This window comes from Anser cygnoides, chromosome 3 (assembly GCF_040182565.1).
Source record: "Anser cygnoides isolate HZ-2024a breed goose chromosome 3, Taihu_goose_T2T_genome, whole genome shotgun sequence".
Taxonomy (NCBI): domain Eukaryota; kingdom Metazoa; phylum Chordata; class Aves; order Anseriformes; family Anatidae; genus Anser; species Anser cygnoides.
In genome coordinates, this window is record NC_089875.1 from 85,333,504 (window position 1) to 85,359,072 (window position 25,569).

The window sequence follows — 25,569 nt, forward strand, 5'->3', positions numbered from 1 at the left end:
GCTACCCACGTTGATTTTAGGTCTAAGTTACAGATATTAATTGAAGTGGTAAAATCAATTTAAATAGTCTTTAAACAGCACAATAATTTATGTAAAAATTGTTCTCATGCACCTTGCAGGGGTGGAACCTGCAATGAAGCGTATCAGGCTTTCAGCCTGCGTAACCAAAGGCTCCTCTCTGTCCTTCCCAGGTGATTTACTTGATGGATCTTGTATTGTACATGATGAAAAGTGTGTGTGTTTCAGACGCTGCTGATCGGTAGAGATCCAGCTCTTTATTTAAAGGCAAAATCCTATCTGACAGGTCAGCTACAGATGGTCACTTCTCATGGAGGTACACAAGTAGCTACAGGAAGCCCTGTTCAGGATGACTTCTGGGGAAACTTCACTGCTGCAATCATATGGTTGGAAACATGGGGAAAAAGGGGAAAGAGGGAATATAGGGCTGCCTTTATAGAAAGATGCCTCTTATTTTCAACTAACTGCTGAAATAACAGTCCTATAATCCATGAGCCCTATAATCCATGTTGTGCATTTCTGCCTGTTTTGGCCTCCACAAGCTCACAGAAATAGCTGCAAGAATCAATGAAAGTCTTTAATTCCCCCCCAAAATGTTTTATGTTCTCTGAACATACTGGAAAACAGCTGAACAAACCCACTGTCAGTTGCCCCATTGCAGCACCAGGCATAACAACTAAGGGAAAATGTACAGAGCCTCATGAATTTTTACACAGTATGGTTCATACCCAACGAACAAGAAAGAACTAATAGCAAAGATCTGCTTTTACATTTTATCAACATAAGCTCCATATAATATAAAGTCATCAAAACATGTGCCAAAGAAAAATTCTCATTTGAGCTATTTCTCTCACAGTGCGTTGTTATTGTAGCTGTCAGTTTTCCAGTGCATTCTTTAGAAATGAAATTGCCCATGGATTGAAATCATAGTGGTTTAAGCATCAAAGAATAAAAGGCTATATTATTTATAGAGCTACAGTTTGTCATAAACCACAGTTCACATGAAAACATTAAAATAACCAATCCAATGCTATCAAAATGAGGTTCTTAAAATAAATTGCATGCAGTGGCCTTTAAAAAACATGCAGTGGCCTTTAAAAACTAAGGACAAATATCTCTTCCTATTTAAATGACTGCTTTCTTACAACTTTAATGTGCTTAGTGTATCAAAATCAGTGTAGGCAAATGCACTACCAGTATAAAACTTCTAACTGGTATTGTTCATTCCAGTCATTGTTCCCAGTCAACTGTTTCCTTATAAACTAAACCTTAAACCTAATACACATCTTTTTTATCTATTTATTCCAGCTAACACAGGGCCACAGTACAAGCAAGTACAAAGCCTTTTCTTCAGTATATTCCCAGGTATTTCATTTTATTTATTTATTTATTTTGAGAAAGAGATAGACATAACCTACATCAACATTGTTAACACCTGCAACACAAACTTTCTGTATCTTTCATCAAATTTATCAACTTTCTCTGGATTTTCTTCAGAAATGGTATTTAGCAGTGGAAAGAAAAAAAAAAAGGAAGAAAAAAAAGTGACTCAAATTACAAGCTCACAATATTCTGTAACTTTGTCTACTCTGTCTGCTTTATGGTGATAGGTGTGCCCACCTTTTCTCTCTAGGAGCTATCAAAGGAAACTTTATTGATGAGGATGGCTAGTGGGACATATGTCACAAAGTAGAGAGAGGTATTTACTAAGGCTCCTAAGGGTCCATGCAGAGCAATAGGCTTTGGGGATCTGAATCTGTAGAAACCTGTACGGGGAGCTTAGAAAGATTAGCTTGAATGTCTAAAATGACCTTTAAAGTAGAATCTCTCCATGATTTTTAAGGGAAGACTGTATCCACATTGATCTATCTTTTACAATCCTTGCTACATATTTTGAATCTTGAGACTAAATGTATGTGTATAAATATACCTAAACCACTTTCACTCTGATTTCCCATTACATTGGCCTCACATTTCTTTCACTAGTAAAAAGGAGATGATCAAGAGGAGAAAAATCCCAGTACTTAAGAGGTGTTTGTTTACACAAATTCCATTCTCCACTGTATCAATTACAGAGAAAAGTGAAATGTCAGTGTTCTGTGCTGCCATACTCCTTATCAAGCCATGTATCCAAATTTATTGTGAGTGCATTGAATTTTGAACTTTCATATTTGAGAGCTCAAAAAGAAAAAGTATTTGAAAGCTCAAGTAGATTAGCAGAAATGGCAGGATTTCTCTCTTTCCACTTTTTCTCCCAATATTTCCCATGTTAGTTTTGTATTTCTTTTGCTTCTTTCTGTTTCACACTGTTCTGGAATTCCAGTACAAGATAATCCTATGCACAAAAGAAAAACAAAAGAAAGACCGCATATGATATTGTAACTTTTGCAGATGTTACACTGTGAACTGTGAAAGCTCTATGTAAACTTCAGAAATGTCCTAACATCCAGCTGCTAACAAAATGAAAATTAAATAGCAATCTTTATTTTACAGACTTGTCCAGTCCTCTTGTGATTTTGGAGAATGCAAAAAATCCACGTGTCATTCATGTTTGACCTGTTCTTACAGAAACAAATAGTAGAAGGATAAAATAAAGAAATCTGCAAAATATTCTACCTTAGACTGTACCAAGGCGCACTATTTCTTCTTGCCATTTCACCATTACAAGCTAAGGTTTGACTTGTTCACAAATAACCAGGTCTTGATGTTATAACAACAGATACTCCATAGATGAAAGCAAGACACAAAATACGTATGTTCAGGGATTTTCATGAGCTGTTTTAACCATCTACGTGCTTTACAAAGTAACTAATCCTTTAGTTGTCTGTGTGAGTAAGTATTTACAGTCAAAACTAGAACTGTTAAGTTCAGGTTTCAAATGGAAACAGCATTGGTTTTGATCTGAATTTGGAACATCTTCATATTCTTACTGTATCAAACTCCTCACAATAACATAGGGTTTGGAATTATATTAAAATATTTTCATAATTAAGGGCAGAAGTAGAATACCATTTACAACATTTCAACAATTTTAATTTTAATTTTAATGGACTAACTAATTGTAATTCTGTTAATAGCTACAGAAATAGCTCTCTGGCAGAGATGTCAATGTTAGGAAAAAAGTACAGTGATTAAATAGACAAATTACATCAGCAAATTAAGACCCTTTACAGGTTTGCCAAATAAAACTGTGGCTAGTGAAATGAGAGGCTGGATCAAGCACTGAATGCAGCAGAGCCTGGTGCAAGGGAGCCAGAGAAAACTGACGAGTCTGGGAATCTGTGCCTGAGGATATGGACAGGATTAGCAAAGGCTGATGAGGAGAACACATACCTGCTTGAGAGGAAGAGGTAGGAAATTCCCTCTTGGCTCCTCTCCCCCAGAAGAAAGAGGCCTGCTGGTAGTGTAAATCTTAGTCATACTGTTTTGGGTTAGAGGTTGCAGGGCTCTATGGATAATAGAGGAAGAGGTGCGAGGAATTAGCTTCTCTGTATATGGCCAGCATTAAATCTATGCCAGGAGGGAAAGGCCTGGGTGGCTGTTGCAGAGGGTAAGCAGGGAGTCAGGCAACCTGAGCGCCTGAAGGGAAAGAGAGCACTCCAGCAGCATGGTGCCTGGTTGTGAGAGGGTGTCATTCAGTAAAAAGTAGCCAAATTCCCACTTAATACACCAAGAACAAGTTTTACTATATTACTTTTGCCTTTAGCTGTTTGCTTATCTACCTTGAATGTCGCATGTTGCATACTCCAGTCCAGGCATCTGGAAAAATAAATGATTTGTTTTCACAGAGAATTTTTCTGAAGTTAGATCATAAACTTCTCTGGCAATTTAGCTCATGAAGATGATATATGAAGACTGATGTGTTAGGTCTCTCTGACTGGAGAAGAGATCCGATTACCTAGGGAAGAAATGGGAAAGGTTACCCCTGGTACCTAAGCAACCCTCTCTGTCTCCCATTTCTAAAAGTAGTCTAGTGTGGAAGAGGAAGAAAGGGGGAGGAAGAGGTTTTTTTTGAACACTGCCAGAACCTTTTTCTTTCAAACTCCCGCAACATAAGCTAAGTCCAAGAAGGGTCTTCAGGAACAAATTAGGTACCACAGAATGTTTGCAGGGGTACTAAAGGTAGTCACTGAGTAAATTAAAGATGAGGACCACCATGAAGAGCTGCAAAAGAATATAAAAAAGTATGATGGGTAATAAAACACATGATAAAATCCAGTAGAGATTACTATAAGGTGATGTTTAGGGGAAGAAACAACTTCAGCGGAGGACCCCAAGTTGACTATTACCATTTTTGTTTGAAATCATGCCACAAACACAGTTACTTCTATGAATATATCACCTCAGTGTTGAGCAGCTGTTAAAGCAGACAGAAAGTTAGGCATTATCATGAAAGAATACAGAAAAAAATGAAAAATGGTACTACGCCACAATAAAATTAAGATGTCCGCACATCTTGAATACCTTGTGCAGTTCTCTTCGTCTGTCTCAGAAATGATAGAATAAAAAAGCGAAACAGCAACAAAAAGTATGTAAAGTATCAAACAGGTCCCATATGAGAAAATGGACAACTTATTTTGGAAAAGAGTTGATTTAGAAGAACGAGAGAAGGTTTTATAAAATCTTGAGTGGCAAGGAGATAGGATACAGAGGATAGGGATTGCTTTTTCTCTGTCTTTTCCAACAGCAGAGACATTAAATGAAACTAGCAGGTGACAGGTTCAAATTAAACAGAAGAAAGTACTTTTACATGCACACATATTTAACCTGTGAACCTCCTTTCCACATAATGTTGTAGATGCTGAAAGTTCACATAAATCAAAAGTGGTTGGACAAATTCATGCAAGCAAAATCTGTTCCAGGCTTTTAATGTAAACAAATCACCTCTAACTCAAATGCATCACCCCTAAACTAAATGCATTACCTCTAACTCAGTTGGCTCCTGAGCCAGAATTCACTCAGAAGAGTATTCTGGGAAGTGTCACTACAAAGTCTGCTAGAAGCCACTGTTTGTTTGTTTGTTGGTTTGATTTGATTTGGTTTTTAATCTGGATTGACTGGAAGCAGAAGAATTAGAGAGCACAGTCTTCCTTACAGTAGAAGATGTGTATCAACATATTTTTACATAAGAACACTTCACTCAATGGAGACATGAGAATCAATACAGATGATCTCAGTGAGCTTTATCAAAAGATGAAACAAACTGTGTAACAAGACCAGCTCTGGGCACTCTGGAAGGAGAAGCCATATCGTTTTTCTGCAGAGGGCACATTAGCTGATGAGGTCTTATGAATCTTGAAGATGCAGCTCCAACAGAAGCTACCATTTGTCATATTTCTTTAAATGTGAAAATGCCCTGTATTTCTTCATCATGAATAAATGAACTCTCGGGGAACTGCCTCTGGAGCAGTTAGAGGCAGTTGGCTCTTTGCCATTAGTAATCAGAAAGTATGCTTCTCTGAGGGGTACAGGATAAGATTTCAGTTGAACGCTAGTGCTTGTTTCTTGTGCTTCCTATTGTTCACCTTCATAAGCTGCAGGAAGCTGTCTCTGCTCTTCAAATATTTAATGTGCTCAATATGCACATTTGAAGAGTGTATTTGGAGCTAAGTGGGTCCTTGATCTGACCTTGTTCTGTTGATCTAATGCTTTTGTTTGTCTAAGTGCTTTCCTGTGTGATAGAGTCCAGAGACTTGAACTAAAGTCTGCTTTGCTCCTTATGGAGTTCCACTCCAACTTATAAAAACCTTGCGAGCTCACCCAATTTTTGGAGTACATTTGGGTCAAGCTGCAGATAGAAGAATCCTGCTCACTTATTGTCAACTTGAGCCTTCTCCTGAGGTACCTGAACTTGAAGGAACACAAAAGTACTCGTTGCCTTCCCCAACGCAGCTTCAAGCTCCAGCCCAGCTAGTTAAGCACTCTTTTGAGACATGGAAGATGTGAAAGACATCATAGAGCCATCAAGCCATACCAGGCTGAGAAGGGAGGTGAGCGCAAGTCTCCCAGTTACTTGGTAGCTGCTGTAACCATGAGGACGCTAGTGTTTACAATTCACTTCTGCTTTTGACAATGAGCCTTTGAGTAGTTCGAGACCTCCATCATTTTATATCTGTTAATAATAAGAATTATAAAGCAAAGATTAGGGAAATCAATAAATAAATATACATACTTCAGGGGAAGTTGCCTGACCAGCCTCTTGATACATTCTTAGCTGTGTACTGCTCTTTTAACAAAATATTTTCTACTCCTCTCTGGAAGCACAGCTCCCAGTAGAGTCAAGGATTGAAAAGTGAAGTGCTACCTTCTTTAGAGAGTCAGAGCAAGTACCATCACCAAGCCTCAATGCCTGCAAGGAGAAGCAAGGATTCAGACCCTATGTCTGCAGGGTAGCTCTCTCAAGAGCAGTGCAGGGATTGCCTGTGTGGTTTCTATGAGAAGATGTTTTGTTCATTTTTCAGATGAGCTGAAGTCTTCATATATTCTCCACTGATGCTGTCTGTCTCATAATCTGCATGTCTTTCCCATCCACTGAAGAGATACTGGAAGAAATCCCAGATATAGGGGTTATAACCTCTGTGCTGAAGAAGTCAATGATAAAGCTGTATTGCCCTTAATGGAAGCTAGAAATGATCCAATATTTTGGGTGGGAAGGTTTACTATTGCTTGGTCTTCCCACTTCAGTGTGGCCAGCAGCCAAGCAAAACCTTTTCTTCAAAGTTTGGAAATTTAACTAAAATGATTAGGGCTGCCAAAATGTACAGAACACAAACAATTAATAACTATCTAAGCCGTGTAATAAATATGGAATATCTGAACACTTCATATGTAAATCTTACACATCAGAAATAAATCTGCATAATTAAGATTTTAAAAATAATTTCTTTGTATTTGCAATACTACACATTCTGCTGTTGATTCTGTTGAATGCTGTTGACAAAGCAATATAATTATCAAGTTAAAAACAGTTAGCAAGTGGCTTAAATCATCCACCGGTAGGTGTTTCCTACACAACTGTGAAATGACAAACATCGCCAATATAAACAAATTGAGAAAGTGTAGTATTTTAAAAAACTAGATGTCAAAATTATGGCAGTATTACTGACATTAAAATGGAAAATACAAAAGCTTGGCACTTGCGACACACCAGTTTCAAACCATCAATTAATTCCTTAATTCACTCCTATGTAATGTAGCAAAGCAATAGTCAAGATAGGATTAATGCTTACGGCATCAAGCATTTCACTTCCTGGTTAACTTCAGAATCTCTTTTTCCATTGCAAAGGCTTTTTGTCAAAAAGCCATGAGAATTAAAAATGACCTCTTCAGCTTTATCACAAATTAATTTTGTTTGAAGTTTGAGGGAAAATCACTGTATATTATTGGAAAATGAAGAGAAGGTGCTTAAATAAAAATGTTAAGAAATAAAATATCTAATGGCCTGTTCACTGTCTATGCATGCAGTTATGCTTTTCTTAACTAGCTGAGGCGTGCATTGAAAACTGGGGAGATCTTGAGAAGAGTTTTCCATATTCTCTGTTCGGCTTCACCAGTGACTAAGTGTTTACCTGTGCCAGCTCACATCATCCCTGCTGCTCTGCTCCCTTTTTCTCCAACTATAGCTTGTGGAGACAGAGAGTAAAGCTCTTAAGCATTTTGCTGAATGAAGGCCTTTCACTTTAAGCACCTTAAGGTAGGGAATGCATTGTGTTTTGCCCTCTCCACACCAAAAAAGCATCAAATATTGTCAAGGATTTTGGCCACTGTTGTAACACAAATGAATTACAACCCCTTGTACAAAATCCAGGCTGAAAACCAATAAACCATGCTCTAACCCATAAGTATAGCATGTGTCTATATATTCCCTACCTGCTGGTTCCTCAGACCACTGTCACTACTGGGTCAATCACACGAAGGATCCAGCATAACTGCGGAGTGGTATGGAAGTCTGCCCCTGCACCCCTAGCGAGCTAGATCTTAGCTATGCCTCCTGGCATTGTTGTTATAATTCTTAAACCACTTATTTTCTTCAATGCTGCTACAAAATACGTTACAGTCCAGGTGCTGTTATGTTCTGAAGTGGTTTTGTAAGTAGCTTTACACTCATTTGTCAAGTAAATGAACCTGGCACATTCCTTAATGCCTTTATTACTTTTTTTTTTTATATAACTAGCTGTAAATCATTCTTTATCAGTCAAAAGTAATTATTAATGCCCTGTTGGACTTTAATCAAATATTATAACTAGTGATACCGAACCTACAGTAGGATTTCAAATTGCTACAGTTTATCGGGATCATATTGCAAAGGCTTTCTTGTCATGGGCCCAAACAAATGTCTACTTACAAAATGTCTACTTACTTGCTCTGTACCTTATCTTCCAACTGGATAACCAAAACCAAACCATACATCTCTGAACTGTCCCACTTATGCGTAAGGATAAAGGGGTCAGTGTGTACAAATGCGATTACAGAAGTCTCGGAAAGAAAATAGTTACTCATCAGAACTACCAAAGTCACTTCATGCAGCATCTAGAGCTGCCTCAGAGCTGTTGCTTTTCCAAATACTCAGCAGACCTCACCCTACCCAGGCAGATCTAAAAACAACTGGTAGGTGCAGCATTGCCAGACTTCATTCATTATCGGATGCAAATAAATTCGGACTAGCTAATAACACATTGTACTGGGAAAATGCAAGAGGTCGCAGGAAAACTGAAAGGAAAGGAGGGATTAGCTGGGTAGGAGGCAAGTACCTTCACTTCAGGATAGTTAGCATATAATATTTACAACCTCTTGCACATCTTTTCCTAAGAAACACAGGTACAGCTCCAAATTCTGCCTTAAAAAAAATCAGTGCTTTTTGAATGTTCTTGATTTCCAATCCAGCTCCTCTTGTCTGTCCAGCTTTCCTCACTCTGGTACTTTGCAGAATTAAGAAATGTGTGTTTGCAACATGCTGTACATCAAGGGCTTTTCAGATAAAGAAGTGGGGCAGCAAGTAGCTGAATGACTGCTCGTGTCCACAGGCAAATTTGGTGGTGGAAGTTCAATTCCTTTTCAGGGTGTGAACTGCAAAGCTCTTCTGCCTCGAAATGGTCCTTTTAATATTTAATTTTCCTGCACTACCACTAAATTAAATTATTGCTGGCTTTCCCTCTAGCCTTTCTGCACCACTTACACATGCTGGTATACAAGCAAGCTGTTCTGGTCAGCGCTGCTGCACATTGAAACAATTTTGGTTACTGTAGCTAGTGCACGGTGCTTTGTTCCCATCTTTGTTATTTAAGCATATGCTAGTGATATTAGCGTGTACTTACAGAAATGGATCACTTCTGGAGATTATCAGCAGCGTGTAACATTCACTCCCTCTCTCAGGGCTAGAGAAAGGACAAGCATGGTTTGTCCTGTAGGAACAAGTTACAAGACAACACAGCTGTGGGGAATGAATTAATTCTCTTGAGAGCAGTAACAGTAATGTAGTGGGTGCCGGAGTGAAAGCCAGGAATTTCTGGTCCTCCTCAGAAAAGGACTTTGAGATCCTGACTCCAGAGGAGAGCAGAGGGAAGACAAGAGTCTTGCTCCTCTTTGTCTTTGCAGCTTGTCTAAAATGGCTCAGGCTTTCAAGCTTTACTTCAGTTGGCTGAAGTAAGGCATGCCTTGTGCATTAGGTAAGGTGTGGGGGGGAGAATAATATATTAATGTTTAAAAAAGAAGGTCACACTTAAAATTAATTTTCCTTTTTCACAACAAGATGCATTAGAAAAGTGTTTGAGCGTCAGTAATGTTATTAAAATCTTTTCCTTGCCTGAAAAGCTGTCCCGCTCCAATGCACAGACATGGCAAAGTTCTTTCCTTTAATGGGACAGGACACGGCTTTAGTTGTTGCAGTACAACAAAACATAGCTTAGAGAAACACAGATACTTCAGGCTAACTGCAGCTGATACACCACACTGTAAGCGCATGCAACCGCACCGACTCCAGTAGAGTTAATGCAAATTACACTAGAGGGTAGAGCTTTGATTATAAAACTTCTGTGGAGTATTGTTGTGTACAGCCTGTACTGCTATGCTTTGAAACAAGGTGTAGACAATTTACATATTTAAAACATTTTGTCCCTCTCCTTCTCCTAGTTCACTGATAAGGTTACTGTGTGAATCCTTATCTTCCCAGAAAATGTTGTTTTTTCTGTTACTGTAGTAACTATATATATGTGAACCAAGTTTCTCATTGTCTTTCTGTACAGCCCATGTGCCTCTATGTTCTTAGTTCAAAAATAATTTAGGATTTATTAGCTAGGTTTTTAGCATACTGGGACAAATTCCCAGTTCATTATTGCTTGATAAAAAAATAATAAAGTTAAAATGTGGTCTATATACGGTTAGATTATTATTAATTTATTTTTATTACTAATTTAAGTTTTATGCAGATATATAGAGTTTATCATAATCTTAGTGTAATTACTGAGCAATGCAGATGGGATGTTGTAAATTTAGCTAATTTCAGAGTCCCCCAGTTTGGTGTAATCATCTCTCTCTTGACAGATAAATGCAGCAGGAAGAACAGATAACTCCTTGATTTGAGATCCATCCTCTGACAGGAGCAAAGGACGAATGATCCTTCTTGGAGCAGATCTTTATCCTGAAAAGTGCTAGACACTGATCTTCATCCAGCAGCAAAGCATCTAAAGACTGTGATGAATGATGGCTTGAGAGCTCAGCACCTGGCAGGAGGGAGCTTGTAGTGAGCAGGAGACGAGATCACGGCTGCTAGAAATGAGCAGGCTGTTACACTGCACAGTTCAGATAACAGGGGAAAAAAAAGGCTGAGTAGAAAGGCAGATTTAAACTCTTTACTTCATGAAGAGTCTTTTAAATATATCTTGGACTAAATCTACAGTGTCTTGGAAACCGGATTACCAGCCCATTTGAGAGAAATTATTTTGAGATGTTAGATATTTTCAGAAAGCACAGGGAAGGCTCGTCATGCTACAAACTGGTACGAATGCCACCTATGGGTGTAAAGGAGAAGATTCAGAAGCTACACCTATAGCCATGCTGTACCTGAACCCCAAATGAAACACTAGACCTGTCACAGACTGTTGAGGAGTTTGGGGTGCAAAGGGAGAGCATTTGGAAATGCTCTGCAAATTCCCTGCAAAGCTGGCAAGAGCTGTAGAGCCAGTTAAGGGGTTAAGACAACTGATAATAGCTTTAGGACGTAAATATAGTTAACACGCTAAAGCTAGTATGATGAGATTTATGAGTCACCAGAAAGAAATTATACAGAAACATGAGATTTACAGTTGTAGAGTGGAACCATGAGAGCAGGTAAAGGATATACAGATCATTCACGATATTTTTCATATATAAAACATGACATAGTTTCTTTAAAAATACATTACAGTAGTTTCCATGAAGAAAAAAAAATGTGGGCAGAGGAAACAAAGTAGAAACTGAAGCAATGGCTGAGACAGCATTTCCATTTTCATTATTTTAAACTTCAAAAATAAATTCTAGCATTAAGTGTCTCATGATTGTTAGATCAGAAAATCATTTACTTTTTTTTGAAAGCCATAACTGAATACAAAAAGTGTTCCTGGATATTAAAGAAAGTGAGTTACGGCTTTCTGCATTCAGATACATTCAAATAATTTGGCTTTCTAAACTCTAAACATGTCTCATTGTATATAACCCTTGGTAAGGAATGTGCGCTTTGGTGCATATAAAAATATTGGTTGAGACACAAAGACGTTTGATATACTGCACATGCACCATTCATTTATTTTCCCTGACAATTTGCATGCATAGCTTTTGGGTTATCCAAATATAAACTTGCACATACCCTGAGAGTTTGGAAGGTTCACACCCTTTTTTATAATCCAGGCAACCTTTCTTCCCTGCACATTCCCATTAGGCCTCCGTGCAGTGCTTGCCAGAAGACTGAAGCTCAGCAGGTGTGGTCTTTCTGTAAATTTTTCCCAGTGGAAGTCTAATGGGAACCTCTTGCACGTATAAAATTATAATACTCACCCAAATGTTTGCTGGATTGGGACCTTGCTTTGAAAACTATGGGGTGGGGACTATGTCTTCTAGTTTACACCAGCATGTCCTGATTCCAGATCACAGTCCTATGTGCCACAAAACCAAACAAAGGCAACAATAACAACAAAAATGAATCGTCATCAAAATATTCCCTATGAAATCTGCTAGATCATTTAAAGGCCCAGTTCTAGAAGGGCTCATTTTGTAAAACAGGAGAAATTCTTGGTGCTCAGCACTTTGTATGATGGGCAGTTTTTTATTTGACATGTTGTTTTGCAAAGTGACAGTAGAAATGTGCAGCTACAAGTTTCCAGATAGATGACAAAAAGATTGTTCACTTGGCCTTTAGAAAATACTTTGGAGATTAAATGTTACGCAAAGGCTATCTGTTACTGAAACGTGCTTTCATTGCATCTTTGTCTTGTCAGATTCATTATGACATATAAATTGCAGTGGTGCTCTCATGATATGGAGATTAAGTGTCTGACAGCTTCTGTTCCTGACCCAACTGCAAAATATTCTTATGGATGTTACTATGCATACAAAAACATCTGATGAGAGCAAACACTTTAAACCATTTGAATTCTTTATAAGAGAAACTGTTTAAAGAAGACTTAACATCTCATGATGTGGGGAAGATATGCTCCTTCCCTATGAATGAACAGCTTTCTCAAAGCCCCAAGTCTAGACTTACTGCATGGCCAAAAAAATGGTTCTTATAACAAACAATTCTTTTCTGGATCCAGTTCTAAAGCACGCACAATGTTTTGACTCAGAACAAATATATTTCTCAAAACTCACTTTTGAGGCACAGATGATCAGAGAAGTTAAAGCAAGTATGTATGTAGTATACCTTCATTTATAGTTATACTATAGGAAAAGTCCATAATCAAATAGAATTGTAAGAATTACAGAGAATGATGCTGCCTACTCAGTTACCTCTTTTATGAATGCACTGTGAAGACCCCGACTTTCTGCCTTCTGCAGAACTCCTTTCCAGTCCACATAAATTTCACCAGCTAACCTGTCTGTATTGCACAGTGAAAAAAAAATAGGTTTGGGGACTCTTGCACTGGAAGTAATTCATTGTTTCACTCTTGTGACAAAGTGGGAAGAAAACAAAAACAACAACAACAAAAAATTAGGTGACTGTTTTAGGGGACAAGATTTCTCTTTAACATATGTCAATGGTACCACCTATATCCCTTTTTGGTGTCCACATGTCCAAATCCACCACCTGGACTCTGCAGTACCAAGGGCAAGTACATACTAAACTTTGTATGTCTACATTAATATTTTTCAGCATCTCAGCTATCCCATGATTTCTGGGAACATGGCCCACATTTATTTTGCCACATTAACTGGAATTGCTTTAGAACCGGTATGCACTGCAGGAACTCCTTTGGCCTTCCTCATCCATTATGTAGCTGTAATTTAAGACATTTGTAAAAACTCTTTGTGTTAAACTTTTTTATTTGATTCTTTCCATTTCTGCTAAGGTGTAAACCAGCAAACTCTGTTATGAGCTCCTTCTACTTAAGCAGAATACAGCAGGATCACTTTGTTATGCTGACTTTAAAAGACTTGTTTATTTGTAAGGGCCTGAGCAGCTATTTATTGCAGCGGTAAGTTGCCACTGTGCTCCAAATTATAGCTGTCGACATGTAACTTACATACATCTTCTGCAATCCAGTTTAGTGTTGGCCAATCGATCACCAAAACTGTTGTGGCAACAGAGGTTTTGTGGTTTGACCAGAGATCATGGGCATCAAAAGTACGATGATTTCTGGATGTCAGAGGATGGGGAGCTCACACTTTGTAGGGAACAACAGTAATACTTGTACCCATAGTTCACGTACCACAAGTAATGGCACCTGCAGCTTTTTTTTTTTGCCATCAGGACAAATTCATGAGAACTGTTCCAAGAATTACAGAAAATATACATGATGTCAGGATTACGAGAAAAATCTTGTCTTTTCTACTCACAAAGCTATGTCCTTATCGTCAGAGAGCTTGGCAAAAGAGAGTCTATATGCTCACAGCTACAGGAGGGAGGTGGCGTGAGATGCCGTTTCAAAAGTCCTCGCAATACCAAGTGAATGGGTAATGAAATGGCAGATTAAATATTTAATCCCAGTATTATACACACAAACAATGAATTATTCTAATTTACTTAAGACCACTTAGGAAAGAGGCCACAGAGTCACCAAAGATTGGCACAGACTTTTAGAGGCAGTAAGGAAAGCAAATAGAGTTTCAGAAATTACCTATGCATAAAAACTGGAAAATAAAGAGAGAATATCAATGTGACATTAAGTCATACATAGTACTCTTGCATTTTGGATACTGTCTGCATTACTGGTCATCTTAACCCCAAAGATTTTTAGCATAGGTAATAGGTGTTGAGTATTTATCATTTCTCATACTACAGAAGTAGGAGTTACCCAAAAAATATCTGAGAACAAGAGCTGAGAACATATAACATTTTCAAACGTTACATTTTCAAACAATACATTGTTAATTATGAAACACAGCTCACCAGGATGTTGTATAAACCAAAGCATAGGGATTCAAAAAAGAAACAGACAAAATCTGTGGCTGTTAGTTGTAGTAATGTGCTCGTAAACTCTGGCTCAGGAAGTCCCCAGTCCCTGTAATTTATTGGCAAAAACTTCAGCACTACTTCTGTTGTTCTCTTTCTCCTAGCAGTGCCTTCCTTCTGAAAAATGCTGCAGCACAGGCTGCAAGGGCTATATGGAGGTGGAATTTACTGAAAATAAATAGCATTCTGTTTTTAATGGGGATTGAGAGGTTTTGAGTAGTGACATATGTGAAATCCATGGTGTGAACATTCCCTAAAGAATTATGAGGACTTTACAACCAGTAATAGTAGGATAGGGTCACAAGTAGTGGTATGTAGCTTTATTTAGACATACTGTTCTCTCCTGCTAGGATTAAACCATTGTAGGACTGTTTATTTATTTATTATTTATTTTTAACATAAACAGTCCTAGATGCCTAATGTTTTTCTTTGAGAAGTCTCTTCTTGCTTCTTGTGAGTACAAATCAATAAACACAAACTTAAGCAAGAAGATATCTGATTATTTGCCAGGCAAGATATCTGGTGCTGCACAGTGAAGTTATTATCAGACCATTCCATGTACTCTACCTAGAATTTCCCATTGAGTCATATTTCTCCCTAGAGCTCATTTATAGCACAAATTTATTTAATTTTTTCAGTAATGTTTCCTGAAATAAATAAACTGTACCCTTCAACTGTTCCTTGCAGTTAATTATGTTAACTGGGACAGCTATTCTTCAGACATTTTATAAAACACTGAAACTCTCATCTGAACTAGGCCACTAACTAATTGCTATGCACAGGCAACAACACCACATTATTTCTGTAACCCTGTCATCATTGTCCTGTAACTGAAAACCCACAGTAATGGTGAATTATCTCGTGCAGGACTAGTTTAAATCACAACAATTGCTGCTTCAACAAATTCTCTGTTATTTCCTTCCTTTGTCATGTCAGAAAGTAATACCAGATATCTTACAAATTAAGTTTCAGCAGAAGTAGTCTTAACATTTTAAAAGGACATAATGCTATTTGGAAAATAATGTCAATAGTCAAAATGACCAAGCTAGTTAATCTTCAAAATATTTTCTTAGAAATATTGCATACTTTTGGATTTTTGGTACAGCAAGTTACTGTTTTATGTGGAGGAATATAGATTAGTTTATCCCTGTTAGAAACTTGTTGGCTCCATATTAAGAATTTAGGGTATGCAGAGCCATTGCATAAAAGTTCTAGCATCCAGACCTCTGAGGGTCTGCAGAGCTCGATGGAATGGTTCTTTGGAGACAAGGTGAACAGGTCTATCAGTGAAAAAATTCATGAGCCATTGACTGCCACTACCTGAGTAACCATGAGGCAGAGAATGACATCAACAGTGGTTTGAGAGAAATGCTTCTCTATATCCTTTGGTTAAGTGGGACCTGAAAAGAATCATCTCAGAAGACTACTTATGAGCCTTTACTCAAATGTTCCCATCTAAATGCTAAGCTTGGTAAAATTATAGACAATATTATTTTTCCCTTGTGCTTTATACTCATTCTGAACGTGTCTAGGCCTTTCACAGCTATTAACAAACCAGGCATCATAGACAGAGATGTCCATGATTCCCTTGAACCTGGTCTAGGGATTCTTGTTAAAGCACAGTGCCATTCTTTGCACCGGAAGGTAGCAGTTCATTACCTCAAAAACTTTTGCCTCTTTCTTCTTCCCTGCTGATTTAGCAGATTTTAACTTTTAATTGGTCTTGTCTAAAGTATTTGTATATGAAAAACCTAAGCACAGTTGGAATCTCACACACTAAACCTCCAGTGCTTTGGCAAGTGAACTGCATGTAATGGACCCCACACAGCTTTCCTTGCTCAGGGAAGGGTTACTGATGAACTAGGAATTGTGCTTGAGCCTATGCCAACATTTTTGTGAGAAGGTTTGTTTTTAACATTGCTAATGATTCGGAAAACAAAATGGACTTTGTGGGACAATCTCCCAAATACTCATGGTAATTAGGATATATGGAAAAGAAAAAGCCTTTAACAGGCTCACCAAATCATCTGCCCTTGCATAGGAGATGAAGTATTTAAAAGAAGAAAATATCTAAGCGTGCTTTGTCAGTTGCTAAACCATTAAAATTACTGTTCCAGACATAACCATGGTGAAAATGGGAGCAAATGGAAGCAAACAACAGAAATGCACTCACTAATAATATTCCAAAATTATCCTAAAGGTGTTAAAGTTATTTGGAATTATGCCTGTAATTGGCAGAGCTGAAATAATTCACCACATTCTTATAAACAGTGGATGGAGACTCAGAGTTACCACTCTTATTGCTAGAACATACATCTGATACAGTAATTTAAGTAAAAATGCTGTCTGGGGCCTTTTTCTAAATCCTATTATTCCTAGCAGGACAGTGAACTTCCAGTATTAAGATACAAATCATACCATAAAGTCATAGCAATTTCATTTTGGCATTGAATAATCCTCAGCTCCAAATTCATTGTTAGTGCAGCTAAAGTGAGGCCAAGAAAAATTTGTTCCAGGACACTTAACAAAACGGTCAATTTTTTTTATATATTTTTTTTAAATTCTAGAAATCTGAAATATTCTTCCATATTATCTCTAAAATATCTGATATGGAAATATGTGTGCACACTTAAGTTTCTAAAGCTATGTAAAGTGTACAATGAAGGCATTTGTGTTAGTGATGAATATAGTACTAACAAGATCTCGTATCTTTTAAATAAGTGGACTTGGTATTCTAGAAATAATTGACATTCCTCATCACCAGCCAATTCAGGAAATTAATTTAAAAAGGAGATTTCAAGGAAGATTTGCTTCAAATTCTTCTGCATAGTTTGAAAAGAGGGAACATGATTTTCCACTTTGCGTAGGTCATTTAAGCCACTCCAGAGTGTCTGTATAATCAAAATAGAAGCATTTTACATCAACTTTGAAAATCTAGATCTGTTCACATTATATTTGTTCATGAGTGATTAAATGACAACTAAAGCAGTGAATAGTTAAGTCTCTACAGCTTGAATTAAAAAAAAAAATAAAATAGAAATGCTATGAAAAATTAAAATTAAATTTAGAATGGAAATTTTTAGAATAGCAAATGCTGCACTATTTGGATAAATACTGAAAAAAAAAAATTGGATGTTTACTTCGAGTATTATTTAATCTCCTTGGATCGCAAAGTGGGCCAGAATACCTTCTGAGAATATGCTGCCCTGAAGCACATATATTTTATTTGTCTTGTGCTAGATTTATTATGAGTATAATAAGAAGGATGTGGCCTACAAGTCAGAAGAGTAACACAGAATTCAATTCTCATTCTGCCACAACATACTGTGCAGCACAAATGAATGGCTATACAGGCATGAAACCACATCTACTTGTCTTTCTCCCTACCTCACAGTGGTCTTGAGAGCTGATGGAAGTTGCTATTTGTACTGCACCTAAGTCAGAAAATCTCTCACAGTGTTTCAACACAACCAACATGTTTTGGACAGGTATGGCTTTTTTCTGCAATGCCTGGACTATGAAATATCAACTAATAAAAAGTACAACAGCCATTTTTACAGTTTTATTATACTTATATATAATTTAGTTATATATTATAGTGAAATAATTTTAGTATTTACATGACTCCAGCATCAGCTTCCAAAATTACAGAGTCTTAAGGTATGTATCACCAGCTGTTGAAGTTAAACAATTTGGTTAGATTAAAGGTACATTGGATAAAATTCCTGCAAGAAAGGAGTAAAGTGATACAAAGACAGTTCTTCTGGGTAAAAGTCCTCCTGGCCAAAAAGACACATAGACAGAAATAGAGGAGCAAAATCACAGACACTTGAATTCATGAGGAGGAAAAGCTTTTAGTGGCCATGATGCAGTTCCCGTAGATATAGCTTTATATTCATAGAATTTGTTGTTCTCAGCATTGTACTACCCAGAGAATCCCATAAAAGTCCAGGTTGGAAAGGACATCTGAAGGTCATTGGATCCAACCTCCTGTTGAAAACCAGCCTAACTTCAAAGTGTGATGAGGTTGCTCAGGGCCTTGTCTCATCAAGTTTTGAAAATCTCCAGGGATAAAATTCCTTGGCCTCTCTAGGTGGTCTGCTCCATCACTCACCAACCTTCTGGTGGAAAATGTTGTCCTTAAGCCCAGTTGGAAGTTCTCCAGGTGCCCCTTGTTCTCCTCCTTGTTGACATCACCTCTAAGAAAAGCCTGGCTCTTCCTTCTTTACAACTGCCCCTCGTGTCAGGGTGCAGTGGGGGCCGGTGGCCTCCTTGGGACCTGGGGTGCTCCCTGTGTGAGCTGGCATGGCAGGGTCTCAACAGTGGGAACCCATTCTACCAGCCCCAGTGAAGAAGCAGGGCAGGCTAGGGGCAACATGGGGCAGTCCTCTGTCCAGGTCCATCTGATGCTGGTCTGAGGTCATGCTGGGAACACAAACCAGGGTCAGGCCCAGTGAGGGTAGTCGGGGTCAGATACAACCTCGTGATTGCTGAATGAGACCATAGCGACGAGGCTGGGCTGAGGTCACGCTATGAAGTCAGCATGCTGGTTGGGTCCATCTGGTCAGGGTCCAGACCAACAGGGCCCACGGCCAGACACAGGCATAGCTCTGCCAGACTGGGGAACCAGGACAGGGACTGATGGCCCTGAGGGGCTGACGTGGGGTCCTGGGCTGTGGGGTGGGTGGGGGGAACCACAGGGGAACTGGGCAGGGTCACCAAGCCCTATTAGGGCCCTCAGAGTGCTGGCACCTCAGGCATTTCAAAACTACCATTAGATTCCCCTCTCAACCTCAAGAGTGTTACCTAGTTTAAAGTAAAATTTAAAAAAAAAATCAACTTTGTATTACAAATGCTTTCAGTTTATAAAAAATTATCAAAATTAAACAATAATGTTGTATTGCTTATGCTGTTTAATTTTTACTTCTTCAGCTTAACTAACTAAAAATATGCTTCCTAATGATCAAAAAATGAATTTCCTTTTCAAATTACCGAGTACGAGTTTGGCTTGCTAATGCTGCTGTGAAATGTTTACATAATAGAAACTTTACAAATGCTTCAGTTCTATTCTTAAATCATTAAACAATTCCTCTTTTTTAAAGTTAGCCTTGTGTTTCTGCCAAATTGGACTTGATACTGCCAACTCATTCAGACTGCATCCCTGCAGGAAAGGACATGGGGCTATATCGGCCCACAAACTGAACATGAGTTGATGGTGTTGCGTGATTGCAAAAAAAGCAAACATTTTACTGAGAAGTATAAATAGAATTGCCATTGGTAAAACACGTGAAGTAAACCGCGCAGTTGATTCAGGACTGGTGATGTCTCGGCTGGAGTAATGTGACCTGTACTGAGCATTAAACAGCACTTTCAGGAGCATGATTAGGATGGTAAGAGGCAGAAAATGTGACTCAGGAGGAACAACTTGAAAGAATTTTGGCCTGGGTATGAATATATGATAGAATTCAGGGAGAAAAATCTTCCAAAATATCTCTTTCCTGCAAAGAGAAAGAAACTTTTTGTATTTATTTCTATGTTGGTTGGTAATAGACTGACTAAAGATCTTGATTTGGGCAAGTTAGACATGAAATACAAGTACAGTCTTAAAAAAAAAATAAAAAATTAGTTAATGTGATGCTTTCATCAGGACGTAGGATTTCCCTTTTTCTTCTTCCAAACCAGGAGCCCTGGAAGCTAACATCTCCCCAGTGCCATAGCAGCACTGCAGGAGACAGAGATCCAAGAGTCTGCCATGGTTCAAACAATAGTCTGACGGGGTCCAAATCTCCTGAGCAGTTACAGCTTGACACAAGGACATTTCCCAAGTTCCAGTCTTAAATATTTAAACTGAGCCAGCCATCTTAACCACTTCAGCAACAGGGAAATCTTTCCTTTCCTGTAGTCTCCTTACTGTTAGATTGCCAAAGAGGGTTGTACTCATATACTGGAGTTTTCTAACAATAGTTTCAGACATGAAGGCAAATGAGATGACATTCAATGCTCCTTCTAGTAGTTTTTTCTAGGACTATTTCAAGTAGAGTTTTTCATATATCCATAATACATCCGGGAAGATCTGACAGATCTGACAGAAAAATTCATTAAACAATAGCATATAGGGGGTGGGAGGAAATCATAAGCACAGCTACTTGTGAAAAATCTTGAGTAGGAGTTTTAAAGCTGTGCCATATGAAAACAATCTGGGAAATAGGATTAGGCACCTGTCAGAAGAGAGGGAAAAACCACTGTATTTTCTGTCAGAAACACCTTGACAATGTAAGACCCTTACTAATTTATTTAAATGGGGGTTAACTCTTGCAAAAATACCTGTATCTCATATGCAGCCATAAAAAAAATAATAATAAAAATCTGCCACTTACTTTATTTATATTATTGCAACTATAGATTCATTGTGTAATGCATCCTTCTGTAATAATCACCTTTAACTACAGATGCAACTTGAACATTATTCCTTTCACCTATTTTAAACTGTTTTTCTGGTTCAAATATTATGGAGTCCTGGATATGGTCACTTAAGAATCACTCTAAAACTCTGTACAGACAGAGATAACGATCAAATGCTTACTAGCAATCAGATCTTCATTCTTACATGAACAGAATTCGAACCACATTTTCCATACACTCTGAAACGCTGCACATTAAAGTGCTACTTCTATGTCTTTTTCAAGGATAGCCTGCAATGGTGCATGACAAAATTAATACAAATACAAACTCTAGCAAGAAAATAATTAGCAGCAGACTCGGGCAAATAAATACCTACTAATTCTGTCTAATGCCAAAATGCTCCAGGCCTCAAGTGGAAGACATCTACAGGTGACAGGAGACATCACTTTTTCCTGTTTCTTTGCTTTTCCTTTTGAGCTGAAAAGGTCTTCTTCCCAAAGCAGAGCTTTCTTACAACTCAGGGACACATTTATTGTAAGAGATTCAAGACCAGCTAAGGAACCTGAAGGTGCACAAGTCCATGGGACCTGAAGAGATCTGCAGGTCCTGAAGGAACTGGTGGATGTAGTTGCTAAGCCACTGTCCATCATATTTGAGAAGTCATGGCAGTCCCGTGAAGTTCCCGCTGACTGGAAGAGGGGAAATATAACCCCCATTTACAAAAAGGGATAAAAGGAAGACCCAGAGAACTGGGTCTGGAAGGAAGACAGGTGAGACCAGTCAGTTTCACCTTTGTGCCTGGCAAGATCATGGAGCAGATCCTCCTGGAAACTATGCTAAGGCACGTGGAAAATAAGGAGGTGATTGGTGACAGCCAACATGGCTTTGCTAAGGGCAGATTGCACCTGACAAATCCGGTGGACTTCTACAATGGGGTTACAGCATTAGTGGATAGAGAAGAGGAACTGACAACATCTACCTGGACTTGTGCAAAGCATGTGACACTGTCCCCCATGATATCTTTGTCTCTAAATTGGAGAGACATGGATGTGATAGATGGACCACTTGGTGGGTAAAGAATTGACTGGATGGCCACACTCAACGGCTCAATGTCCAGTTGGAAGTCAGTAACAAGTGGTGTCCCTCAGGGGTCTGTCTTGGGACTGGTGCTGTTTAACATCTTTGTCAGTGACATGGACAGTGGGATTGAGTGCACCCTCAGCAAGTCTGCCAATGACACCAAGCTGTGTGGTGCAGTCAACACTCAGAAGGGAAGGGATTCTCAAACCCCTGGATGGGTTTGAGAAGTAGGCCCACGTGAACCTCATGAGGTTCAACAAGGCCTAGTGCAAGGTCCTGCATCTGGACTGGGGCAATCCCAAGCACAAATATAGGTTGGGCAGGAAATGGATTGAGGGCAGCCTTGAGGAGAAGGACCTGAGGGTCTTGGTTGACGAGAATCTCGACATGAGCTGGCAAGGTGTGCTTGCAGCCCAGAAAGCCAACTGTATCCTGGGTTGCATAAAAAGCAGGTGGCCAGCAGGTCGAGGTAGGTGATTCTCCCTCTCTGCTCTGCTCTCATAAGACTCTACCTGGAGCACTGTGTATAGCTCTGGGGCCCCCAGCACAAGAAGGACATGGATCTATTAGAACGAGTTCAGAGGAGGGTCACAAAGATGATCAGGGGGCTGGAGAACCTCTCCTACAAAGACAGGCTGAGGGAGTTGGGGTTGTTCAGCCTGGAGAAGAGAAGGCTCCAGGGAGACCTTACAGTCTCCAGTACCTTATAGGTCTTCCAGTATCCAAAGAGGGCCTACAGGAAAGCTGGGGAGGGACTATCTGTCAGGGAGTGTAGGGATAGGACAAGGAGTAATGGCTTTAAACTAAAAGAGGGTAGGTTGAGATTAGATATAAGGAAGAAATTCTTTACTCTGAGGGTGGTGAGGCACTGGCACAGGTTGCCCAGAGAAGCTGTGGATGCCCCATCCCTGGAGGTGCTCAAGGCCAGGCTGGATGGGGCTTTGGGCAACCTGGTCTGGTGGAAGGTGTCCCTGCCCATGGCAGGGGGGTTCAAACTGGATGATCTTTAAGATCCCTTCCAACCCAAACTGTTCTATGAGATGGATATGATTTTGTTTTTATTGGTGTTTGAACATAATGAACAGAAATAAATTCTATTTCAAGGAAAACACAGAGGAATAAATTTGTATGGAAAATACTGTAGAAAACTGTTTCTAAAGTCTGATTACATAAAAGAAAGTACAGCCACACTAACTTCACCTGAATTAGCTACTTCATTACATGCCTTTAATAGCAGGAAAAAGGTGAGTCAGGACAAGTCCCTAGCAGGGGGTCAAACCTCAGAACAGGTATACATAGCAGTTACAGTGACTTTTGGCAGATTTTTTTTTTTTTATAGCTAGTGTTGCAACACTAAGATAAAAATTACATCAGTACACATGGCTCTCTCTTGGACAAAAGTATGGCACTTAGGTTAGCATTCTATCAGAATAGTTTCAGTGTACCTACAAAGAAAGGAAAGAAGGAAGTTTCCATGTTGCTTTTTATTTTTATCATGACTAAGAAAGACCTGAAATGTGAGCTTGGTATGCCTGATATACCTATTTAAGGTAAAATTCAGGACTTGGATATTTATTCAGCCATGTGGACAAACCTCAGGAAGGGTAGATCATTAGTAACAGAAACTCCAGTTTTGAAGTTTGTTCAAAATGTTTTATTAATATTGCTTTTCATAATACTTTCTGAGATGGTAGAGGCCAGGAGAGGTTTATTTAATGAATTTTCTGCTTAATTGCTAATCAAGTTTCTAGAAACAGAAGTTGGAAGCCTTTCAAATTTCCTTTGTTAATTAACCCCAAATGATTCTTTTGGAGCTAATTAACAGGAAATTCAGGAAAGGACAGATTCTGAGGAAGCCTTTTTTTTATAGAATAGGAAGTAGTAGAATGGATACACGGCCTACAGATTAGAGGCAAGGACATAAATTTAATATAGCTACAAAATTTTTATGTTTGTTGCTGCTTGACATTTAATTAATCTGCAACACATGAGTAATAGCAAAAACCTCAGTCCCAGACTTAGGTCTAAAGCTGTGTAATTCCTTTCGCGTGGCTACAGTATCTGCATGAAAGTAATTTCTGTTTACATACACGAATTTAGGAGAACAAAGCCACAGTCTTAGAGCACACCCATGTTGTATGCAAACAATTTTAGGATGTGCTGCACAGAAATGCTACAGACGGTGGCACAGATCGGCCGAACACCTGCTGTGTATGTGCTCTGTAATACTCCCCATCCCTCCCAGACATAACCCCGAATAGCACGGCTTAAACCCGCGCACAACTCCACCCCCAAGAGCTAATCACATCACACTGGGGCTAAGGACTGCGTGCAGCTGATCCCCTTTGGGGAAGCTTAGATTTCACACTCGTTTAATAACATAATGAAAGCGAAACTTCACCCCTGGTACCAGGGGCAGGCCCCAGCTCTGTGTCTGGCCGAGGCCGGGGGACTGGTCTCCAGCTCAGGATCCCACCTGAGCGCATCTGCGTGGCCTCACAGGCCCTTCACGCTCGGACACGTTACACAGCTGTGCTCCCGGGGCAGCTCAACACCAGGCCCTGTATAAAATAAATAATAAAATAAAAAACACGATGACACAGAAGCGCTGCCCCCCTTTTTTCCCGAGCAGCTCACTGAGAGTTGCTAACGGGACCAGGGCGACCCGGAGGGGGCCGCCAGGGAGCGAGGGCCAAACGCGGAGGCTGAGGCCTTCGCTGCCCGCCCCTGGCTCAGCCCACGGACCGCAGGGAGCCGCGGCCCGGCCCGGGGCGAAGCGGGCGGGGGTCCGGGGGTGGGCTCCGGGCGGCACCGACCCCGCCACCGGCGCCCCTCGCCCCTCGGGGCCGGCCCCGGGTGGGGGTGCGCGGGGCCGGCCGTGACTCAGCGGCGGCGCCCCGGTGCCCCCCGCCTGGCGGCGGCGCCTTGCCGCGGCTCTGCCCCCTCCCTCCTTCCCTCCTCCCTCCCCTCTCTCCCTCCCTCCCTGCCGCAGGATCATCCCACCCCGCCGGGCCGTCACCTCGGCAGGAGGAGCCGCCGCCGCTTCGACACCGCTTCGCCTTCGCTCCCGCCGCGACCTGTCGGCAGCGCGCCCCCGCCGAGCCCGCGCCATGCAAGGAGCAGGGAAGGCAGCCCAGAGCCGCGACGCCGCCCGGCCCCTGCAGCTCACCATGAAGAGGGGCTACGAGGTGCTCCGCGACCCTCACCTCAACAAGGTAGGGGCAGGGGCGCCGGGCTGCGAGACCCCTGCCCTGCCCTGCCTTGCCCAGCGCTTCCCGCTGCGGCGCCCGGTGGCCTCCCCCCGGCCTCCCTCCGCCACCTGTCGCCGAGCCGAGCCGGGCTCTTCCTCCTCTTCCTCGGAGGCTGTGGGGGCCCTGCGGTAGCCCCGGTCTCTCCCCGGGCTCCCCCCGCTTTGTTTTCCCCGAGCA

The 25,569-nt window shown here is 40.2% G+C and overlaps 1 protein-coding gene and 1 long non-coding RNA gene across 2 annotated transcripts in view; one reads left to right on the plus strand and one right to left on the minus strand.

The window, feature by feature from the left end:
• Window positions 1-1,777: 1,777 nt before the first annotated feature.
• Window positions 1,778-9,469, minus strand: LOC136790481 (uncharacterized). The gene is made up of 4 exons (XR_010830485.1): window positions 9,333-9,469; window positions 3,741-3,916; window positions 3,352-3,466; window positions 1,778-2,353 (listed from the first exon to the last, which is right to left on the minus strand). It is a non-coding gene; the product is annotated as an uncharacterized lncRNA (long non-coding RNA).
• A 15,650-nt stretch (window positions 9,470-25,119) lies between these two features.
• ME1 (malic enzyme 1) overlaps window positions 25,120-25,569 on the plus strand; it is a 180,686-nt gene continuing 180,236 nt past the window's right edge. The window contains exon 1 of the mRNA XM_013180081.3: window positions 25,120-25,356. Within this exon, the coding sequence (XP_013035535.3) occupies window positions 25,252-25,356 (105 nt within the window). The 5' untranslated portion in view covers window positions 25,120-25,251. The remainder of the gene's footprint in view (window positions 25,357-25,569) is intronic.